Genomic DNA, 20,334 nt, shown 5'->3' with positions numbered 1-20,334 from the left:
TTTGCCACCCGTAGGGCAACCCAGTGAACGTATGGGCTGTCCTGTGCCGACGCACGATGGGTGGCAAGTGTGAATGGGGCCTTAGCGTTGCCAGGCTGCAATAGGAAGTGATGTGATTGGCAAGATCTCCCGGTAAGAAACTTTGCAACAGATTCACAAAGGGAAGAAAACAAACACACAACTATATAGAGTGAGGCATGTTGCCAAACATACTAAAAAAATAGTTTTAGGGATAACATCCACTTTAAGAAACCCAAACTTTGTGACCGACATAAAAATAAAATTGTGGGGTTTTAAATGTAATAACTTTAAACATAAATTGTGACTTAAAATACAATCTGACCAACAAACCTTCAACATCAACATCCCGGTCTAGTCCTGCCCATTACACAGATCACAGGTTTTTTGTTTTTTTTAACCTACCTAAACACCACAAAACGATTGCCGTTGGAGGTAAACGCGTGATTTATAATCCCTTACCATAGAGACTTCACCACTTGCCTCACCTGCAATGCATTGAAATCAGCCAACTGACATGAAGCAGTTAGTCTCATGTTACCAAGTGATCAAAGGCTGGACAAGTTGCCCAACCTCCCCCCTGTGCCTCCAATATACATTACCCCCCCATGTCACCCCGGTTTACCATCTTGGATCAGACTGATAACTTGTAAGGGTCACCCTGGTGTCTGTGTGTCATACGAGGAAGAAAATATAAGAAGCAAACCAAACAAACAACTTGTTGAATATGTGGATACACTGACAAGGTGGCGCACTGAGAAAGGCTGGTGGTGAAACACTTGCTCCAGGGTGGTAGCTGGCGTTGCCTTCTCATATATCAGAATCACGGTCTTGGTGGGAGGATGGGGGGGGTGGGGACGGTCACGGGGGACTAATAGGCAAACCTCCTGTCCTGGGGGTAGCCCAGCTTGTCCAGGCTCGGGTTTATGGCATACTGGACCATTGGTGGCGGGCCACACATCAGGATCAGGACATCATCCCCGGGAGGCGGCATGAAGGACTTGACCATGTCCTCGTTGACGAATCCTTGGCTGTAATTCCACTCTGCAACAACAAGAGTCAGCGACAGTATTACAATAAAATTTATTTTCTGCTTATATTTTGCCTTCCCTGGTTTCTCCGTCAACAACATGAAGATAACATTTTATTTTTTCATGACATACCTTATTTTATCAATGGGTCTATGTGCTTGTCTATGTAGGCAGATCATAGATGGTAGGAGGGGCCCGTCAGGGTGCTGTACATAGCTTCCTGAAACCATCACAGCACCCTGCCTCAGTACTTCAAGAGTCCTCAGCCCTGATACAAGCAGTGGACTGACTCTTGGGAAAAGCTATGCAAATACCAAAACGTCTCAATGGGTGGTTTTTCATTCTGGAGTGGGCACTCCTAGGCAGAATACATTTGCATGCAGACAGGCTTAGGTAATGCCCACATGTGATGCTGAGCCTCCATGATTCAAAGAACTGAAATCCAATAAATGAAAAGGGGCGGGCCAGGGACAGTCAGGCTGGGGAGTAAAGAGTTAGGCGATGCTGGACGTCCTTCAGCCAGGAAATGAGGTGGGCTCTATCTGACTTGCTGCAGGGTCAAATGCACAGTGGAGCTTCTGAGGAGGAGCGTAGGGGAATACCATGGAGTCAGGAAAATACTGCATTATGGACACTGGGTGGAGCCGATGATAGCTGAGAGATTCATTGTAATGATTCTAGAGAACGCTGAAAGGAATTAACAGAGCGTAAATAGATGTAACCATTGCTATCTGCCAATTCAATCCAGTGTTCTCTAGAATTGTTCCATTGGATCTCTTACCAAGTCATAATTATTTCCTATGATCCTCAGCGCCATCTTGTGGCCATAGTGCAGTATTTCCCGATTCATTACTGCCTAGAATATTTGACCACAAGAGAAATTACATGAACATTCGATTTTGCCCAATTTTAACAACAGCTGGTGAATGTGCACAGAGCGGATGTACATGCAGATTTGCTGGTCCAATAACTATGCATTATTTCTATACAACAGACCTCTACGTGTATATAATGGATCATTAGGGAGTATATAATGAGGTAAAAGGCTTCTTACTCTCAGGAGCGCGGTCCAGCGTGTACCATAGCTTAAAGCGGGAGCCGTGATTGACCTGAAGTTCCTCCAAATCATCTCGCAGCAGGATATCCTTCTCCATCTGCAAACCCAACACAAACATGGTAATAAATATCATGGACAATATAAATAAACTTTGAATGATGAAATGTCGGAGTATGAACCATAAACTGTGCTGGTCAGAGCAAGACCATTATCATCATGTGAACTGTACTAACCCCTAATGTAACCCACTGTACCAATGCGGACTTTCTAAAAGTCAGACAACAAGCCCCTCCATATGTCACTCAGGTGCCAGGTGTTGCATTGTGATATATAAAATGTTGGTGTGTCTATATTCTGGATGCTTTCAGAAAGTCATGAATTACACAGGATAATTGGGAGGGTGGGGGCGCATGGGGTCTACATAGCACTCTGCAGGGCTAGGCTGAAAATATAAAACACAATGTACCAACATCTCATGATCCCCACTGGCTAGTCAGCAGCATTGACCGGGGCCCAAATCATCAACTTTACATACCTGGTTAGCAAAGAGTAGATAGCACACTGTATGGTCATCCTTGTCCTTCATAATAGCATTGATGAGCTGTAGCATCGGGGTTATTCCTGAAAGGAGAAAAAGGAGAGGATAGAGAGGTTAGAAAGGCAGAGAGGAGGAGAGAGAAAGAGGAGGAGAGAGGAGAAAGGCAGAGAGGAAAAAGGCAGAGAGGAGGAGAGAGGAAAAAGGCAGAGAGGAGGAGAGAGGAAAAAGGCAGAGAGGAGGAGAGAGGAAAAAGGCAGAGAGGAGGAGAGAGGAGAGTCAGAGAAGCCTTCAGGCTGAGTTCACACCTAGGCGTATCGAATATGCGTGTTTGCCGCGAGTTTTGGGCCACGCATTTTTACCGCGATTCGGCTGTATCCCAATGGATACGCGCGGCAAATACGCCCCAAAGAAGCACCTGTACTTCTGTGGGGGTAGGGTGTCTTGTAGGGCGTTCATACGGCCTGTAATACACCCAGGTGTTAACCATGCCCATAGGAAATAATAAGATTTCGGTGTTTGAGCGATTTGCAGAGCGTAGGAACGCGCTACAAAACGCCCAGGTGTGAACAAGGCCTTAAGAAATGGACCCAGAGCACAGAATAAAAAGTGTGACAATCCTCCATTTCTCATGTATAAAAAAAAAAAAACCCACAATGACTTCTGTGGCAACCTCCTTCTCACTTTCACAATTCCAGCACAGGATCGAACACAAAATGGATAATCCAATTGGTTATCGGTTTCAATGGGAATTACATAAATGAGTGCAATCCCTCTTGCTCTAGATGTACCTGTCCCTCCGGCGATCATTCCCAGGTGCTTCGCCTTCTTCGTGACTGGGGCAGATTTCTTGTCTGCTCGGATCTGGAAACTTCCTGAAAATTTAGATTCAGCAAATGTTATAAGAACTAATCAGCATTCCCAGACAGAAGGTCATTCACATCATCTTACAGGACAGCTAAACCATATAGGACATATGTATAATCTGAGATGAGGGATATTTACAACGGAGTCAGTGGTTCAGAGAGCCAGAGACACTCGGGCAATGGGCATAATGAAGTAGGAAGTTAGCAACGTTTTCTTTAAAAGAATGAATTCATGTGGGCATAACAAAAATACCATTTGATGCAGTTATGTAGTACTTAAAACAGCCAGTATAAGTTTCATAACCTGTCTTTAAATTAGCTTCCTGTATGTCAGGCTGAGGGAAGGGGTGCGGCAACCTCTGTGACGCCATCCATTACATGACTTTTGAAACTCCAAAAAAAGCAAAACAAAAAGTGCGTCACCTTTCCCTCCGTAAGTCAGAAGGCCGCTGGGTCCGCGGAAGTCAATGGTCTCCCCAGTTCTCAGCGACTCCAAATACTGAGACATTTTACCTCCTTCGGGGAATTTGGGGTGGATGTTTTTAAAGTAGATCTAGAATAAAAAAGGATCTCGTTAGAGTGGAATGACAACAGTAACTTTGGGTCAAATAAGAACGTTTCTTAGTAAAAGGAGAACTCCACAAAAGGATACAAATTTACTAATAAACCGACATTACACACGATGTGGCCAGATGTTTGTGTACACCTACCATCCCAAAACCATGGCCATCAATATGGAGTATCACCTCCTCCCCTTTGCGGCTATAACATCCTCTACTGTTCTGGGCAGGCTTCCCGCAAGATTTTGGAGTGTCTGTGAGGATTTGTACACATTTGTGAGGTCAGGTACTGATGTTGGAGAAGACCTGACTCACTATTGGTGTTCCAGTTCATCCCAAAAGTGTTCAGTAGGGTTGAGGTCAGGGCTCGGTGAAGGACACTCTAGTTCCTCCCCACCAAGCTGGTCATGTCTTTGGAATTGGCTTTGTACACAGGGAACAGTCATGCTGGAACAGAAAGTGATCTTCAGCAAACTGATTTCACAAGGTCAGACAATTGTGCTCTTCCGTCATGTCTTTCTATGCCCTAGCAATAACAGTACCCTTCACTGTAATCATCTGAACTCATTCTTTGAGAGGGAGGTCCACATACTTTTGGCCATATAGTGTTTGAGGTTACATTCATTTGAAGGTTGATTTTCAACTGCAGCACTTCACATACTGGTCAGCTCACCGCTATCTGCTTCCAGCTAAGCCCCACAACAACCACATCCCCATCAGACCCTCACCTTAACAACCAGATCCACAAAGCCCTTGTTTTCATCACTGGACACCGGGGTGTAGGGACGTACCACCAGATTCCCGTCTATCCTGGCCGACAGGTAAATGTGTTGGCCTAAATACCGAATGAAAGATGATTTGCAACAGAATTCATACTAAAAATACATTCAAGTACCTTAACTATAAACAAAAATGTATCTTATTTGTGTATCACGCGGCTGTAGGTCCTCAAATCATCTCTGAATTGGTGCTGACACTGTCCTTCCTTCTGGAGGGGGGCTACTTTTGTTCCCCATGATCCCTGTGTGTGTTGTAAAGTAGTCACCGCTCCAAACTCGCTCCCATGATGGACTACAATCTCACGTTTAGTTTACTAATTTGTACTGACATTGTATTGAACCTCACACCTAAAGGTCAGGGATTTCTGATCTGAAGGGGAATACAGGAAAAGTGCTGCCGTTTACAGCTCCCATGACGTGCAATTCTCTGAAGCAGTCGAAAAATTAAAACCAAAAGTTAAACCGTTTTTGTATTTTTTGGAGCGTAAAAAGGTTCAGTAACTCACCAATGGGGAGACCCAGGATGTGCTCAGGAGACGGCAGAGCAAAGCGGAACCTCCTCGTGTCATGGCTGATTTCCTGGGATTAAAACACATTCAGATTACATCAGATGGAAGATCTGAAGGAATGGATCATCATCTGCAGGAGAGTCTCCTGGGTATGGCGAGTCCTAAAGTGAGTGTGTGCTTCAAGCGAGCCCATGCAGGGAAAAGCAACAGATCCACATTAAGGTGCATCTAAACCCCCCAAACAAATATCATATTTCCAGCCCTTAGATGTGGTGGCTGTATTAGTTTTCTTCCCCCCCCCCCCACTTTATTTTTACCTGGTGATCCTGCCAGGAACACTCTTCCTGTTCTAGGATAACAATGGTCACTCATTGTGCTGTATCTGTTGAAACCTCTGCACAACCATCCTCTAAAATCTATAGTCACCTTCACACATTCTGTAGGCTTCTCTAGAGTGATTAAAGCAACACTCCACCCATAGCTTGCATGTCAAGTGGTCAAGATTCAGTCCCCAGCCAGGCTGTTGGGGGACTGATGCCAATAGGCTTGGTATAGAGCCATGGATAAAAAGTGAGCGCTACATATGAGGAAAGCATACAAGAATGAACAAGTGGGTGGTTGGGGACTTACCTCTTTGAGAATCAGTCTCAGCGGATATTTAATATCTGGGCTCTCCAAGGTGATGGCCGGCGCAGACTTTCCGAAAAGCCTCTTGAATATGGAGAAGACGAGGTAGAAGGGGTACCCCACGATCTGCCCCAACTGCAACAAAACACAGGCACAATCACAGGGCTCAGCCTCCATCATACACAATGAAGATCACTGCTGAAATGAAACGTGTGATGGGGAAATGACACTTTTCACAACTTCCCCTCCGCTCGTGACACAGTGTAGTAATAACAATTCGTGATAAAGTTATCATGAGACTAAACTGACAGATCACGACTGTTAACCCAAATCTGACGCAGAATTGGGTTGATGGCCAGATTCAGAAGGTTATTTAAAGTGACTGTCATGAGGGCAGTATGGGAGCGGCCATGGCTGGACTCCTGAAGAAAAATGATAAGATGCCTGGCTGAGCCGGACCTAAAGCCCAACTTGTCCACCAAAGTATCTCCACCACAAGATGTCCTGTCTTTAATGACACCCAGTGTCTCGTCTGCAAAGGTCAGCAATAGCCTTTGCACAGGTCAGCTGAACCCCGATTAACCGTACTTTAATCCGGAACTATCTGCATCTAAAATGGCTACAAAATATGCAACTTTTTTTTTTTTTTTAAATGTTACACCTCTTGTGTGAAAATAAACTCAAAGGGTCAGCCATAATGGATATTTCAGTGGTTGGTGCATACTGAACCACCAAACACCGACAATCAGGACACTGGTACTGGTGGTAATAGAGTTAAATCCCTCAACACCATCTTCTCGTTCTCAGGAACTCTATTGGCGAGATCTCTGCACACCTGCTGTGCCCATTATGAGGGGTTCCTGCCATTCCTGTGCTGGGTTCCTGGGTCTGCACACCTGCTGTGCCCATTATGAGAGGTTCCTGACATTCCTGTGCTGGGTTCCTGGGTCTGCACACCTGCTGTGCCCATTATGAGGGGTTCCTGCCATTCCTGTGCTGAGATCCTGGGTCTGCACACCTGCTGTGCCCATTATGAGGGGTTCCTGCCATTCCTGTGCTGAGATCCTGGGTCTGCACACCTGCTGTGCCCATTATGAGGGGTTCCTGCCATTCCTGTGCTGAGATCCTGGGTCTGCACACCTGCTGTGCCCATTATGAGGGGTTCCTGCCATTCCTGTGCTGAGATCCTGGGTCTGCACACCTGCTGTGCCCATTATGAGGGGTTCCTGCCATTCCTGTGCTGAGATCCTGGGTCTGCACACCTGCTGTGCCCATTATGAGGTGTTCCTGCCATTTCTGTGCTGAGTTTCTGGGTCTGTACACCCGCTGTGCCCATTATAAGGAGTTCCCACCAGCCCTGTGCCAAGTCCCTGGGTCTGTACACCTGCTGTGCCCATTATGAAGCGCTCCCACCATCCCTGCTGGATTTGTATTTATAAAACTATAATGCAACAGGAGGACCTGGAACACACGGCGGTAGACAGGAACACCCCAAACTCCCCAGCATGCAGGAACAGAGCCAGGAATTACGGCAGGGAGATCTGGCAAGGCTGAATCAGCCAATCACATTCTGTTTTATAGAAGATTAAACCTTAGACAGCTTTTTAGTTATAGCTCCAGTTTTTCTCTGTTGTGGTCACGGAAAGGTGTCCCCATACAAACCCACGTCACCGGGATTTATGCATTTGTCACACAAGACAGATAAAGTTGCATCTGTTTTACAGCACGAGTGTCGGTATTAATATAACCTCCGCGCCCAGCAACAGGCACGACGGTCCAGATTTAGATGGGACTTTCCTCCTACATACAATGGGTATATTTATCCCCAGTGCATGACATGCAGATATGTTGGAGAGCTGCTGTCCACCCCTAACAGGTGAGGCTCAGTCCATTAAAGTGAACCTGTCTCCACTTCAATGGATGCACCACAAAGTCCCCTCTGTGTGCCCAGAAGCCCCCCAAACCCAGAGCCACACTTTATCCATATCCATTAACATTTCTATGCTTAATATCAAAAGCCAAATCCTTTTTTTCCTAGTTTTAGATGGAATAGAGAGGGGTTAGAATCTCTGTCAGGATTAAATAGGGTCTGTGCCCCCCGGGAGATTCTCCGTGTCTATTTGGCCTAGTGGCCACTGTCATCAGCACAGAAAGTGATGGGAAATACAAAACTTTGCTGTCACCAGAACAGGAAATTAGGAAAATCTTTACCTGTTCCAGTGGCAACACTCATAGGGGAATTTTCTAACTTCCTGTTGTGTCTCCACGGCAGGTAGTTGAAGTGTCCCCAGTGGGACACAAACCTAACAGGAGGTTGTACCCTCTTTATTTAGACACCCTGCAATGCAACACAGTTCCTCTGCATTGGCCAAGTGACAGAATGAAGCGTTTGCTCCCTCTAGTGGCCAATCTACAAAATCTTCAACTTTAACCAATTGCTGACCAGGTGTTTAGACCCCCTTCCTGTCCAGGCCATTTTTCAGTATTCAGCGCTGCGGTACTTTGACTGACATTTATTACATCAAGCAACGCTGTACTGAAATGAATTTTATACCATTTTTGGGGGACAGATAGAGCTTTCTTATGGTGGTATTTAATCACCACTGGGGGTTTCTTATTTTTACTATAGTAAGGAAAAAAAATTACTGAAAGTTTTGAAGAAAAAAAAAAAAAAAAAAACACGTTTTTTTTTTTACATTATGTTATAAAACAACTAGTATTACCCACTTTTTTGGTAAAATATAAAATACGGGGTCACGTCGGGTAAATAGACTCCAAACATGTCAAGCTTAAAAATTACGTGCACTCGCGAAAATCGCAAAAAAATAGCAAACCCAAAATTGACCATAGGTGACGCTTTAAAGGCTTTTACAGCTCATCAGTTTAGTGTTATCAGTGATTGATGACCCCAAAATGATTGCTCTCACTGCGACGATATGTAACATGTGCGGCGTAATAGTCGTTTTCACAGGTATGCGCACCTGACATGTTTAGATGCGTGTATGTAGGGGTGGGGACTTTAAAATGTTTTAAATTCTTTTTTATGTGTAACTCAAAATTTGGGGGGGGGGCCTTTAATTTTTTTTCCTATTTTTGTTTTTTCACTTAACTTTATTGCTATCACAGAGGGGGCTAAGAAAACCATATGTGATAGCAAGAGGTGACAGGTCCTCTTTATGGAGACATCAGGGGCCTCCAAGACCCCTAATGTCACCTAGGAGCCCCCCTGAAGAAGCTGTAAACAATAAATAAAAAAACAGTCAGCGATGCCTGTTAAATTATGAGTCTTTCCCTCACGCGCGCGGCACGCACGAGTGGGCGGGACTAACAGGGCGTGTATACACGCCAAGTTACATCCAAGAGGCTCCCGGCCGTGTATACACAACGGCCGGCAGTTAATAAACATAACAAAAATATGAATAACAAGAATGTCAAAAAAATACTTTTAGGGTCGAAACACCCTTTTGTGCTGCGGTCCGTTACTGCGATGCATTGTAACATGTTATGGAGCCATTTACTTTGAATCGCATCCCAACGCACTAAAACGATGCAACTTTGACACATACTGTATGCATTGCGGCGCACCACAACGTATGCAGACGTTCCACCAGCCGAGTAGGAAAATTAATATACGTCACATTTTCTGTATAAGCTGCCTTACCCCAACACAGCGCACAATAACACAACGCACATTAACGTGCATGCCTTAACACAACGTACAGGAACGGAGAAGAGTAAATATGTCTATATTTACATTTCAGGCTCAAACACCCAAAATATGGGTACAGTGAGAAATGGAGGGATCTCCTCTACTTTTTTTGTTCAGCCCGCATGTAGTAGTGTATGGCCAGCTTTAGAAACAGGAAGGAGCAGAGTTCTCCAGCAGTGCAGAGTAGGGCTGCAGCTAACGATTATTTTCATAATCGATTAGTTGGCCGATTATTAAGTTCGATTAATCGGTTAATCGGATAAAAAAGAAAAAAAAAAGGCTCCAGTGATGGACTACTAGTTTGTATTGAGATTGTAGTCCATCACCGGAGCAAGCTTGGCGCGGTGGAAGTAAAAAAAAAGTGTGGTGTGCAATATAGTACATTATACAGCGGCGCAGTGCAGAGATTTCAGGAGAGGAGAGTTAGATGGAGGAAGGAGCAGAGTCCTCCAGCAGTGTAGAGTATATCAGGAGAGTTGGATAGAGGAAGGAGTAGAGTCCCCCTTCTCTCAGTAAATGTTTCCTTTAGGACGGGGCCCCTACTGGTAAGAAACTTCTTGGCTGGAATTCCAGCTCTATGAATCATCATTTACTCCTCATTTTTTCCACTGTATGTTCGGTGCCTCGGCTGTGCCAATGTGGAGGCGTCTCCCGGAATGTGCCCTTCACATGCAATTGTTCAGATCAGCGGAGCTGCAAACAAACAATCAGCTTTTGCAGAGAATCAATGCGATTTCATGTTGGAGGCGCCATGGCTCCAGCCAAATGGTGCGACCGAAGCTTCAAAAACAAGTTCTGCAGTGTTAGAGAAACTGGTCAGAGGGGAAATATGCGAGTTATCATTGTCGGGGGTCTTGTGCGGCCAGGAAAGTCATATCCATTGATCTGAATATTTGTTGCAGGTCTGTGACAAAATAGTGACGCCGCAGACAGCCAGTCAAATCACATTCTATTTATTGCAATGGGCTGCCCTGCGTGAGACAAGCAGCTCAAGCAGAAGATTCAACATCAAGCTTCACACTTTTTTGTTGACCACACAATTGTGATGCATCAGCTTGTTTGGGGTGCCATTGACAAGTAATGGCATCGCAAGTGCGCATGGGCAAAGACACGTTTTGTTTGGGGGTGTCATTAACAAGTACCTCATGCATTTTCCTACATTGCATGAACGGGTGGGGTGCACTCATATACTTGGCGGCTTTTAGTAGATGAGTTTGCCATTGAAATCAGTGTAAACGCATTAAAAAATCCCTATGAACATGCACTGACGCTTTTCCGTAGATTTTGCAAGCAGCAAGGAAGGAGCGACCGCATGCAAAGCGTCAGCAGAATCCCAGCAAAACCTGAGCTGAAAAATAAGCATTCAAGGAAACTCACTCTCATTGGCTGCATTCAGACAACGCAGACTGTTCACGTATCGTCACTGCGGGGTTCAGCGTTAATCAGTGTGTCCGGTGCGGTGAATGTGCCTATGTGAGTGAGAATGCCATGTGCTTGTTATCCATTATGGTGTAAAGGAATTTTAGATTAAAAATGAAAAAAAAAAAAAAAGAAGCAACTTGGCCAATGTTTCAGCCTGCAGATAGCGAAGTCCACTTGGCATAATAATGGTGAAGTGTTGGAGTAGGTCAAGAGTCCCGACGCCCTCACAGATGGAGGAGGGAGAGGAAAATGTTTCGCTCCCAATGATAAACTAACCGCATGAAGGGGCTCAGCGTGCCCGACAGTTCTCCAATATGTCACCCATCAACTCACCATGAAAGGTCACTGATCTATGGTGAACTACAATGGCTCTCCCCCCAAAATAATAATATTTCAATGTTTGGCGAATGAGGGAAAATGGAGGTTATAGAAGGTTATTATTAATTTTTATGTCCCCGCTGGGTAGATTCATTTTCACCCTATCGGTCTGTCCTGCAGACAATTATTACCAAGGCTGAGGGTGATGAGAAATCCAAAATGTTAGGTCTGCCACTGGAATGGGGGGGGGCAGGGTGAGTAGGAATCTTTCAACAGGAATCCCTATTCTGGTGACAACTGTCTAAGGCCCCATTCAGCCCTGACCGCACACTAGAACAGTGAGTGAATGTGACCATAGAGAGTTGTCACCAGAACGGGCACACTGATGTCACTTCAGTGCAGGCGGAGGGGGGCAGGGACTTGCGTTGTAACAATAAAAAAGTTTTTTTTTCTTCCTTCAAACTGTTTTGAAATGTCAAAGTGACATTTAATCCTCAACTACCTGCAGTGGCGCGGCCCTCGCCGGCATCAAATGAGTTCCGGTGCATTGGTGAAAAATGCAGCACGTCTGCATTTTTCCGGCAACGCTCTGCACTATGAACAGGGCACATAGAAAACAACTGTATTCTACGTATCCTTGCAATAACTGGTGTTGATTCCGTGCTGGGGGCATACTGTGACACACATGCATTTACACATGGTGCGTTGACATGTGTCCGGAACAACTAAAGTCAGCATCAAACCCAGGATGCAACTAACCTCTGTCTTTCACAACCACATGCGTAGACAATTTCAGTAAGTCTTAGTTGTGTGTACACACACACCACACACACACACACACACACACACTATAAAAAAATTATAGGCAAGGACTTCTGGCACGGCAAAAAACATTATCAGTTGTCTTCCCACGGGAGAGACAAGCCAGCATTTTTACTCTTACAATGCTCTTTCATCGTATGCTGCACATACATATATAAATACCCAGGATATAAAATGTACACCTAATAGCGCATTGCAACTGGCCGCAACTGGCCGGACACTGAGCTTATCTGGGGCTATACCCCCCTCCTGTAGTCAAGAATCATTCCCCTGAGGAGCAGACCCACCCAGGCAAGATTGAAACCCATTGTGAAACCTCACCTGAGCAGTCTAAAAGGTGGCCATACACTGTACAACCATCGCAAGACCTTAGTCTTGCGATGGTTGTAAAGTAATTTAAAAAACGTACGATCTGCCCATCTTGGACAGGCAGATCGTACTCTCGATCATCGCAAGCCCGCCCCCCTGAGAGGCGGGCTTCCGATGACTGCAATGCTGAACGGGCATTGTGCGCATGCGCACACAGGCCCATTCGGCATTTGTCTCCCGAGCACCGTTCAAACCAGCTGAAAATCGTACGATTCTCGGCTGGTTTTCTAGCGTGCTCCTTAGACAAAAGACGTGCAACAGTACAGTAGATAAGGAGAAAATATATATAGATATATAGATATCTATATATATATCTCCATGCTGCCCAAGAGGTCGGAACCCCAAGAGTGTCTGGAGGTGTCCACCAGCGCTTTTAGGATGGTCAATCACCTGTGTAGCCAATCCACCCAGGTGAATTTAAATTCTCTGGACAAAACCTCCCTAGAGCGATATAACCCTATTACTCTTTGCCAAAGGTAGCACAGGCTTCAGCTATAGTATAGATGCTGTACAAGGATCTCATCACAGCAACAGGGCTATGGTATACCCAATTATTTGACTATTCGTCGTATGCCGAATACGTGGAGCCTTTCTGGTTTAATGCTCGAGAAAAATCAATGCTTTCATTATACAGGGCAAAATATAATGGTGCAACCCCATGTCAGGAATCGCCCAGCTTGTCTGGAGATTATCCCCAGCCATTCACCTGTGGAGCAGCCCCCACCCAGGTGACACACAAGACTTTGCAACTTAAAAAAGGTCCCCACACACCTTACGATAATCGCAGGAAATCCCGCGATCGTACGATTATCGTAAGGTGTGTGGAAGCCGTGCGACCTCCACTACTGTAAGGTTGCACGACTTTAAAACGTAAGAACATGTTTCAAAACCCAACGAGCATCGTACGATGTTCGGCGGGTCTCTAGCATGTTCGTAAGATAAAAGCCGGATGGGCCGGTGTGCGCAAGCGCACACTGCCCGTTCGGCATTGCGGTCATCGGAAGCCAGCCCCTCAGGGGGCATGGCTTGCGATCATCGCAAGTACGATCTGCCTATGCAAGATAGGCAGATCGTACGTTTTTTTTGAAGTACCTTACAACCAATGCAAGACAAAAGTCTTGCGATGGTTGTAAGGTGTGTGCCCAGCCTTAGGGAAAAAACATATCCGTGCCGCAATCACTCCAGATTGACTGGAGGTTACCACCTGTGCAGACAGCAAGGTCATTCACCTGAGCAGCACTCACCCCCAGGTAAAATGGCCTATCGGCAAAGCCTGTAAATTGCACCTTTGTCTGCCTCTCCAGGTAAAACAGGGTGATTCAGTCGCCACCCCAATACCTCCGTCTGCCCAGTACATTGTCTGCAGGTTTAAGAACATGACTTAGGCCGCCGCCCCCCCCAAGCACACCGCAATACATCCACCAGAGTGTTGGCCCTGCCGTCTCAGGATTTCTATCACACTGACGCTGCAAGGAATACCTTCCAGTACAAGGTGTACATTAGAGGGGAGAGCGCAGCCAAAGTCCAGAGAAAGAAGGTGAACAGCCAGGCTGTCCTAAATAAGATACTGCCTGGATCCATCCCCAGTAACTGGGGAGCCAGATCCTGTCTGTGTGAGGGAGATATGACCATAGACACTCCCTCTCATGCATGCCCTTTGGCGATACACAGATCTGGCAGAAAAGCTTGGCCCGGAAAGAAGAACAATTTGTCAATGCAGGAAGCACTCTTAGGGTATTTTGGCTTCTGCTGGCAGGGGCTTATCCTCTAAGGCCTATACTTATGCCAAAAAAGGGAAGGGCTCAGAGCCTGCCACCCGAGACCAAGCTGCACCCCCCCTTGAGAGAGACCCATTGGGAGGTGCATCAAGTAAGCCAACTACCCCTTGCCCCACCGAAGTAGGCCCCAAGAGCAAGAAGGGTACAGGTAGGGGGACGGGGGACTTGTCAACTGTAGACCCGCCTACCTTGGAGCTGGTGCTTTGAACCCCCAGAATGGGAGAAGCAGCCTGTGATGAAGAGTCCAACGGTGTGCATCACCCTTCCTGTTTGGACTCACGCTCCTGCCCCACTCCTGGCGCCCGTGCTTGCCGCTGTGGATTGTCAGCAAGGCACAGTATTCGTGTCCTGCTGTGACCAGCTCTACTGCCGCCAGAGAGCCCATCAGTCAATTCCTTAAGCAGGACACTCCGGGGGACTCCATCTGGAGACACTACGCCAACGAGGATGGTTGCCATCTCCTTCCATTATCGAGGGGAACCTCTGGGCAAACATTTTTTTTAAGGACTCTGGGGGAATCAGTCCTGGGAAAAGTCCTGTGCATGAGACCCTACAGGTCCACTGTCCTGCGAGTGAGAGCCGCATGCCTCAGGAGGCCCCTGCTATCTAGCACGATAGGCCTGGAGTAAAATAAACATTGCGATGCTCCTGTTTCGGCCGGAGGAAACACAAAATACTGGAGGTGGTAAGGAGGGACCGCCCTTTTTATTCTAAATTGTGGATGATGCGTTTCCTGTTTCAGGTGGGAGGATCCCATCGCTCAGAGGCTGCCCTGGACGATGACTGGGGAAAACACATTATTAAGGTGTACTTTCATTTTGCACCTCGATAACAGGTTTTAGGATTGCACACAGGATCACTTGTGGACATTTGCCTGCCACCAATTTTTGTTTGTAAAGCTTTATATATTTGTATTGGTATGAGGAGGCATTAACCGCAAAATCGGAAGGAAATCGCAAGTCAACAGAGGGCCCATATACCTGCAATCGTACCTTCTGATCCAATGCGTTGCAATCTGGTTTTCAACGGATGCTAACAGAAGGGCAACAAAAAATTAACGGTTGTGAATGGGACCAGTTCACACCGGATCCATTGCCTTACGTTGCACTTAGACCTCATTCAAACGAGAAAAAGCCAGCACGTACAGTTCCGTGCACGGCCATATCAGGCAGCTCCCGGGAAGGGCAGGTGCATGCCTGTGATTAGACCTTCTCTATGGGAGTACGCGGCCATACACCGCCCTACACGTCCGTGCGGGTGTCCGTTACTTGTACGCTGACAGGATGGATCCTGTCTGCGTCCGAGCCGGGACACCTGCACTTGGAGTGAGTGTAGGGCGGCGTACTCCCATAGAGAAAGACAGGGGCTGCCTACTAATCACAGGCATGCACCTGTCCTTCCCGGGAGCTGCCCGATACGGCGGTGCATGCAGCACGGAGCTGTACGTGCCGGCCTTTCCTCGCGTGAATGAGGCCTTAAGATCGTAGTGTACGTTCTACTCTTTCAGCACGACGTGACGGAACAGATCTGGAGTGAACCAGCCCCATTTATTTTTCAGTGCCCTTCCGTTAGCATCCGTTGAAAAAGGAACCGCAGCATAACAGATGGCAACCTAACGAATCGGTGTGAGTGGGCCCTTACACGCATACACGTCCACTAGGAGTTCCAGATTTTATTTTTGTTGTTTATCACCACTGATTAGATTCCATCTGAGCACAATAATAGTAGTAATTTATAATGGGGGTTACTCTATACCAAAAATAAAAACGAGAGAAAAAGAAAAAATATGTTTTGGCTGGTGAAATACACATTCCCACTTATACAGGTGAAACTCGAATAATTAGAATAGCGTGCAAAGTTCATTCATTTATTTCACTAATGCAACTAAAAGGTGAAACTAATATATGAGATAGACTCATTACATGCAAAGCAGGATAGTTCAAGCCGTGATTTGTCATAATTGTGATGATTATGGCTTATAGCTCATGAAAACCCCAAGAACCCCAAATCCACAACCTCAAAAAAGTAGATTATTACATGCAATCAATAAAACAAGGATTGTACATAGAACAATATCGGACCTCTGAAAAGTACAAGCATGCATATGTACTCAGTACTTGGTTTGGGCCCCTTTTGCAGCACTTACTGCCATTACTTTTGCACGATATTCTAATTATTCGAGTTTCACCTGTATATTATTATTACTACAAAGCATGAAAACAAGTTACAGTTATCATTATCACAACATAGTACCGAGGTGTCATAACAGAGCCGTGGTCAGACACGAGCTGCCATTACAGTCCCCACAGCTAGTCTGATGACCCTTTATCATTATTGTACAATACACCAACGTCTGAGCGCAGGATTCCGGCTTATCACTTTCCTGTCACCATGACTGAACAAGGTCATCAGAGACTATATAGAGATAAAGGATCAGAGATCTTGCTGCACTCCTTACCGGAACATCAAGAAACTTGTGCAGACGGGTGGGTGCTTGTAGTGACTACGGATGGCACCGTGAAAAACTCAAATGAAGAAATAACGTCACCAGCACTCCAAGTAATAATTTAGCAATAGTCCGTTTATTGAAACATTGCCATTCAATACAATTAATGCATTCAATGGCAATGTTTCAATAAATGGACTATTGCTAAATCATTATTTGGAGTGCTGGTGACGTTATTTCTTCATATATAGAGATAAGGACACATCTGCATGAGAAGAAGAATATCCAGAATACTTGCCGAGCCTTAGAAAGAATGTGAAGTCCTGACAATGTATTGGCTGCCCAAACCTATCTCAGATTGCAAGCTCTGTGGCCAAGAGCACCTCCTTATACCCTTCCCACTCTTTAAAATAAAAATTACATTCACCTTCATTGTCTGCATATGGAGACAGTTAGATCAGCTTCTCCCAACCAGTGTGCTGTGCCGCCCTGGGGCACCTCAGAATTTTGGCACAGAGTCATGCCTTTCCATGTTGCAGGCAAGCTTCTGATACGAAGGAAAATTCTGATGTGAAAAGTGGATCCTATTTTTGGTGTGTTTTGCATAGGGTCGCCCTTTCAATATTCATATCAGACCAGTGGCGTCACAAGGGGGGGGGTGACACCAAAATGACCAACAGTCACTTTGGGGGTCACCCCCTCTGAATGGTCAGGCACATAATCAGAGCCTGACATCTGCACGAGAGAAGAGGGGACCCGTCCGCCTACCTTATCCCGCCACATGAATGCCCCCCTCCTCTCTGCCGGCGTCCATCACCAAGATGGCGGCCGGCAGTAAAGTGCATGATGACGTCGCGTGTATGTGATGACGCTCCATCGGGTGACACCCGGTGGCCGCACGAGGTGACACCTTTATATCAGATGCCTATTGGGGATAAGGGTACGGTATGGATCTTGGGGAGGGGCCACACATCATTCTGTACATTTTAGACTGGGGTGCCTCGAGATTTTGCACTTTTTAAAGGGTGCCAGAAAACGGTGAAGGGAGAGAGGGAAAGTGGTCAGACAACTCTGAGAATTTTAATCATAGAGTGCAAACCCTTAGGTCCAGTTCACACTGAGCGATTTATCGCACGGTAATTCCCACGATATCACGGCTATTTACCGCGAAATATCGCTCTCCAATGCATCTCAATGGGGCTGTCTGTAGCTGTCGAGGGTCGTGCGTCACTAAAGCAAGACCCTTTTTGGAGCGGATTTTGCCGCAATTCTAGCTTGCTCAATGCAAGCATTTGCGTGATATCGCGCAACAAACGCGCGATAACGCGCAAAATGCAAATAATGCGGCAGTGTGCCCCATTCACACTGAGCGATTTGCAAATCGCGCGTTTGTCGGGCGATTTGCATTTTGCGCGATATGCTTGCATTGAGCAAGCTAGAATCGCGGCAAAATCCGCTCCGAAAAGGGTCCTGCTGTAGCGACAAGCGACGGACATAGCCCCATTGCCATGGATTGGAGAGCGATATCGCACGGTAAATAGCCGCGATATCGCTGGAATTACCGCGCGATAAATCGCTGTGTGAACGGGGCCTTAGGGTTTTAGAGCCATGGGGAGGAAATACAGTGATCTGCAAATTGTCGACTGCCAGAAAAACTGCAATCTTTGAATCCGGGCAGAGAATGCACCATTCAGAATCAGTTATGCCGCGATCATGTTTCAGGCACGGCGAGTTAGAAGCGCATTTTTCATACATTATCACTGAACACTTTGTAATGCGCATTTTGCTGGAGAACGCATCAAAGATGCAGCAAACACCCCCCCATGCATCACCCTTACAATGCAGGGATAACAACAGCTGTGATTTATGAACTGTTATTATACAGGATTTATATAGTGCCAACAGTTGGCGCAGCGCTTTACAATATAAGGAAGACATTACAGTCGCAATACAATTCAAGACAAGATGGTAAGGAGGGCCCTGCCCCGGAGGGCTTACAATCTAGAAGGGAGTGGCAAGTGATACATGAGGAGGTAGCTGCGTGGGGATGAATTGTTTGAGAACAAGATGGTTGAGTGGTTAGGTTGAGGTGGAATAGGCTTCCCTGAAGAGATGAGTCTTTAGGGATCGCCCAGGTTGGGGTAAGGAGTTGAAAAGAATAGGAAGAGCGGAGGGGACGGTTAGGGTGATACTTTGAGACCAGGTTGGAGATATAGCCGGGGGCGGAGTTGTGAATGGCTTTGTAAGTCGTTGTTAATATTTTTAATTTTATCCCTTGGGTGATTAGAAGCCAGTGCAGGGATTGGCAGAGGGGGGCGGCAGACACTGAGCGCTCTCAATGGAAAAGTTGCATGGGGTGGGGGGATATCATGATTTTCCTATCAGCCGGGACAGATGACAGATGTGCCCCATGAGATGAGCAGCCAATGGCACAGGACTGGACACACAAGGGTTGTGATGTAGGATGGATGGATGGTGAACAATAACTGCTGAGAGGGAACAGTTACTGCAGAACCTCTTACCTGTCATACATCTCTGATTGGACATGGGGTGGTGTACCTGTACCATACATCAGAAGAGTGTGATCATCATCAACTGACCACATACACACATCGCAGTGCGATTGTACAATTTCCGGTCATCTGTCCATAGACTGACCAGTTTTTCTCTTTCTGGTCCATGGGGTTTTGCAGTAGTATTGTATTCGGACATGGAGGGTTGTGCGGATGTCAGAACATCCGATCGGGTCACCGATCAGCTGTTCTTTTGCACATTTTTGGACCGGCTCCTTTAACAAATGTCAATTATAACATTGATATTTGTTGAATGGAGGGGTGCTGACAGGGCCGCACACTGCTGGGATTTTAGCTGGGTCATCAGGATGAAGTGTATGGCCGGCTTTAGACACCTATGTAGAGCCCGGACCAGCCTGATTGGATATGTAGACACCGATGTTAGACGGGCCCTCAGCACTAGCTGTGCATGGCTAGGAGCAGAGCTGGGTGACAGGTCCCCATCACAAAGTTAAGCCCCTCCAATGATCTCCAACACAAACTTCATAGCCATTGTATAGAGATGACCAGACTCTGTGTACATACAGAACACTGAGCAGCCAGAGAGCCGCAGGTCCCACAGCCGTCACATGGTGTGCCCGGCCTGTAGCTACACCCTTGTGTGTGACCAGCAGAACCTCTGACAATGCAGACCTCTCACACCCCTCCGGGTGGGGGAGGAGGGGTAAGTAGTGAACTCGTGAGCTGCTGCAGAATTTCCTACCAAGCAGACCTGTCAGTCATCTACAGCTGCACCCAGAGAGCTATATGTATTACAGATGATTGCAGTAATAAAAGGGGCACCAGTGTCAATCCTGTACTGGGATCACAGAGGGGCCCATGAGATGGGCTACAACTAACCCATGGCCTTCAGGTGTACAGCACTGCAAAGAGGGAAGCTGCTGCAGAACATCTTGGCAGGCAGGGCTGTCAATC

The 20,334-nt window shown here is 46.4% G+C and overlaps 1 protein-coding gene across 1 annotated transcript in view; it reads right to left on the bottom strand.

Moving 5' to 3' along the window:
* Nucleotides 1–867: 867 nt before the first annotated feature.
* LOC108804621 (NADH-cytochrome b5 reductase 3) overlaps nt 868–20,334 on the bottom strand; it is a 19,819-nt gene continuing 352 nt past the window's right edge. The window contains exons 2-9 of the mRNA XM_018576447.1: nt 5,986–6,117; nt 5,353–5,425; nt 4,796–4,902; nt 3,931–4,060; nt 3,433–3,516; nt 2,642–2,727; nt 2,104–2,203; nt 868–1,062 (exon numbers count right to left, since the gene is read on the bottom strand). Of these exons, the coding sequence (XP_018431949.1) occupies nt 890–1,062; nt 2,104–2,203; nt 2,642–2,727; nt 3,433–3,516; nt 3,931–4,060; nt 4,796–4,902; nt 5,353–5,425; nt 5,986–6,117 (885 nt within the window). The 3' untranslated portion in view covers nt 868–889. The remainder of the gene's footprint in view (nt 1,063–2,103; nt 2,204–2,641; nt 2,728–3,432; nt 3,517–3,930; nt 4,061–4,795; nt 4,903–5,352; nt 5,426–5,985; nt 6,118–20,334) is intronic.

This window comes from Nanorana parkeri, unplaced genomic scaffold (assembly GCF_000935625.1).
Source record: "Nanorana parkeri isolate BGI_ZX_2015 unplaced genomic scaffold, ASM93562v1 scaffold67, whole genome shotgun sequence".
Lineage (NCBI taxonomy): Eukaryota > Metazoa > Chordata > Amphibia > Anura > Dicroglossidae > Nanorana > Nanorana parkeri.
This window is presented reverse-complemented; position numbering and strand designations above follow the sequence as displayed.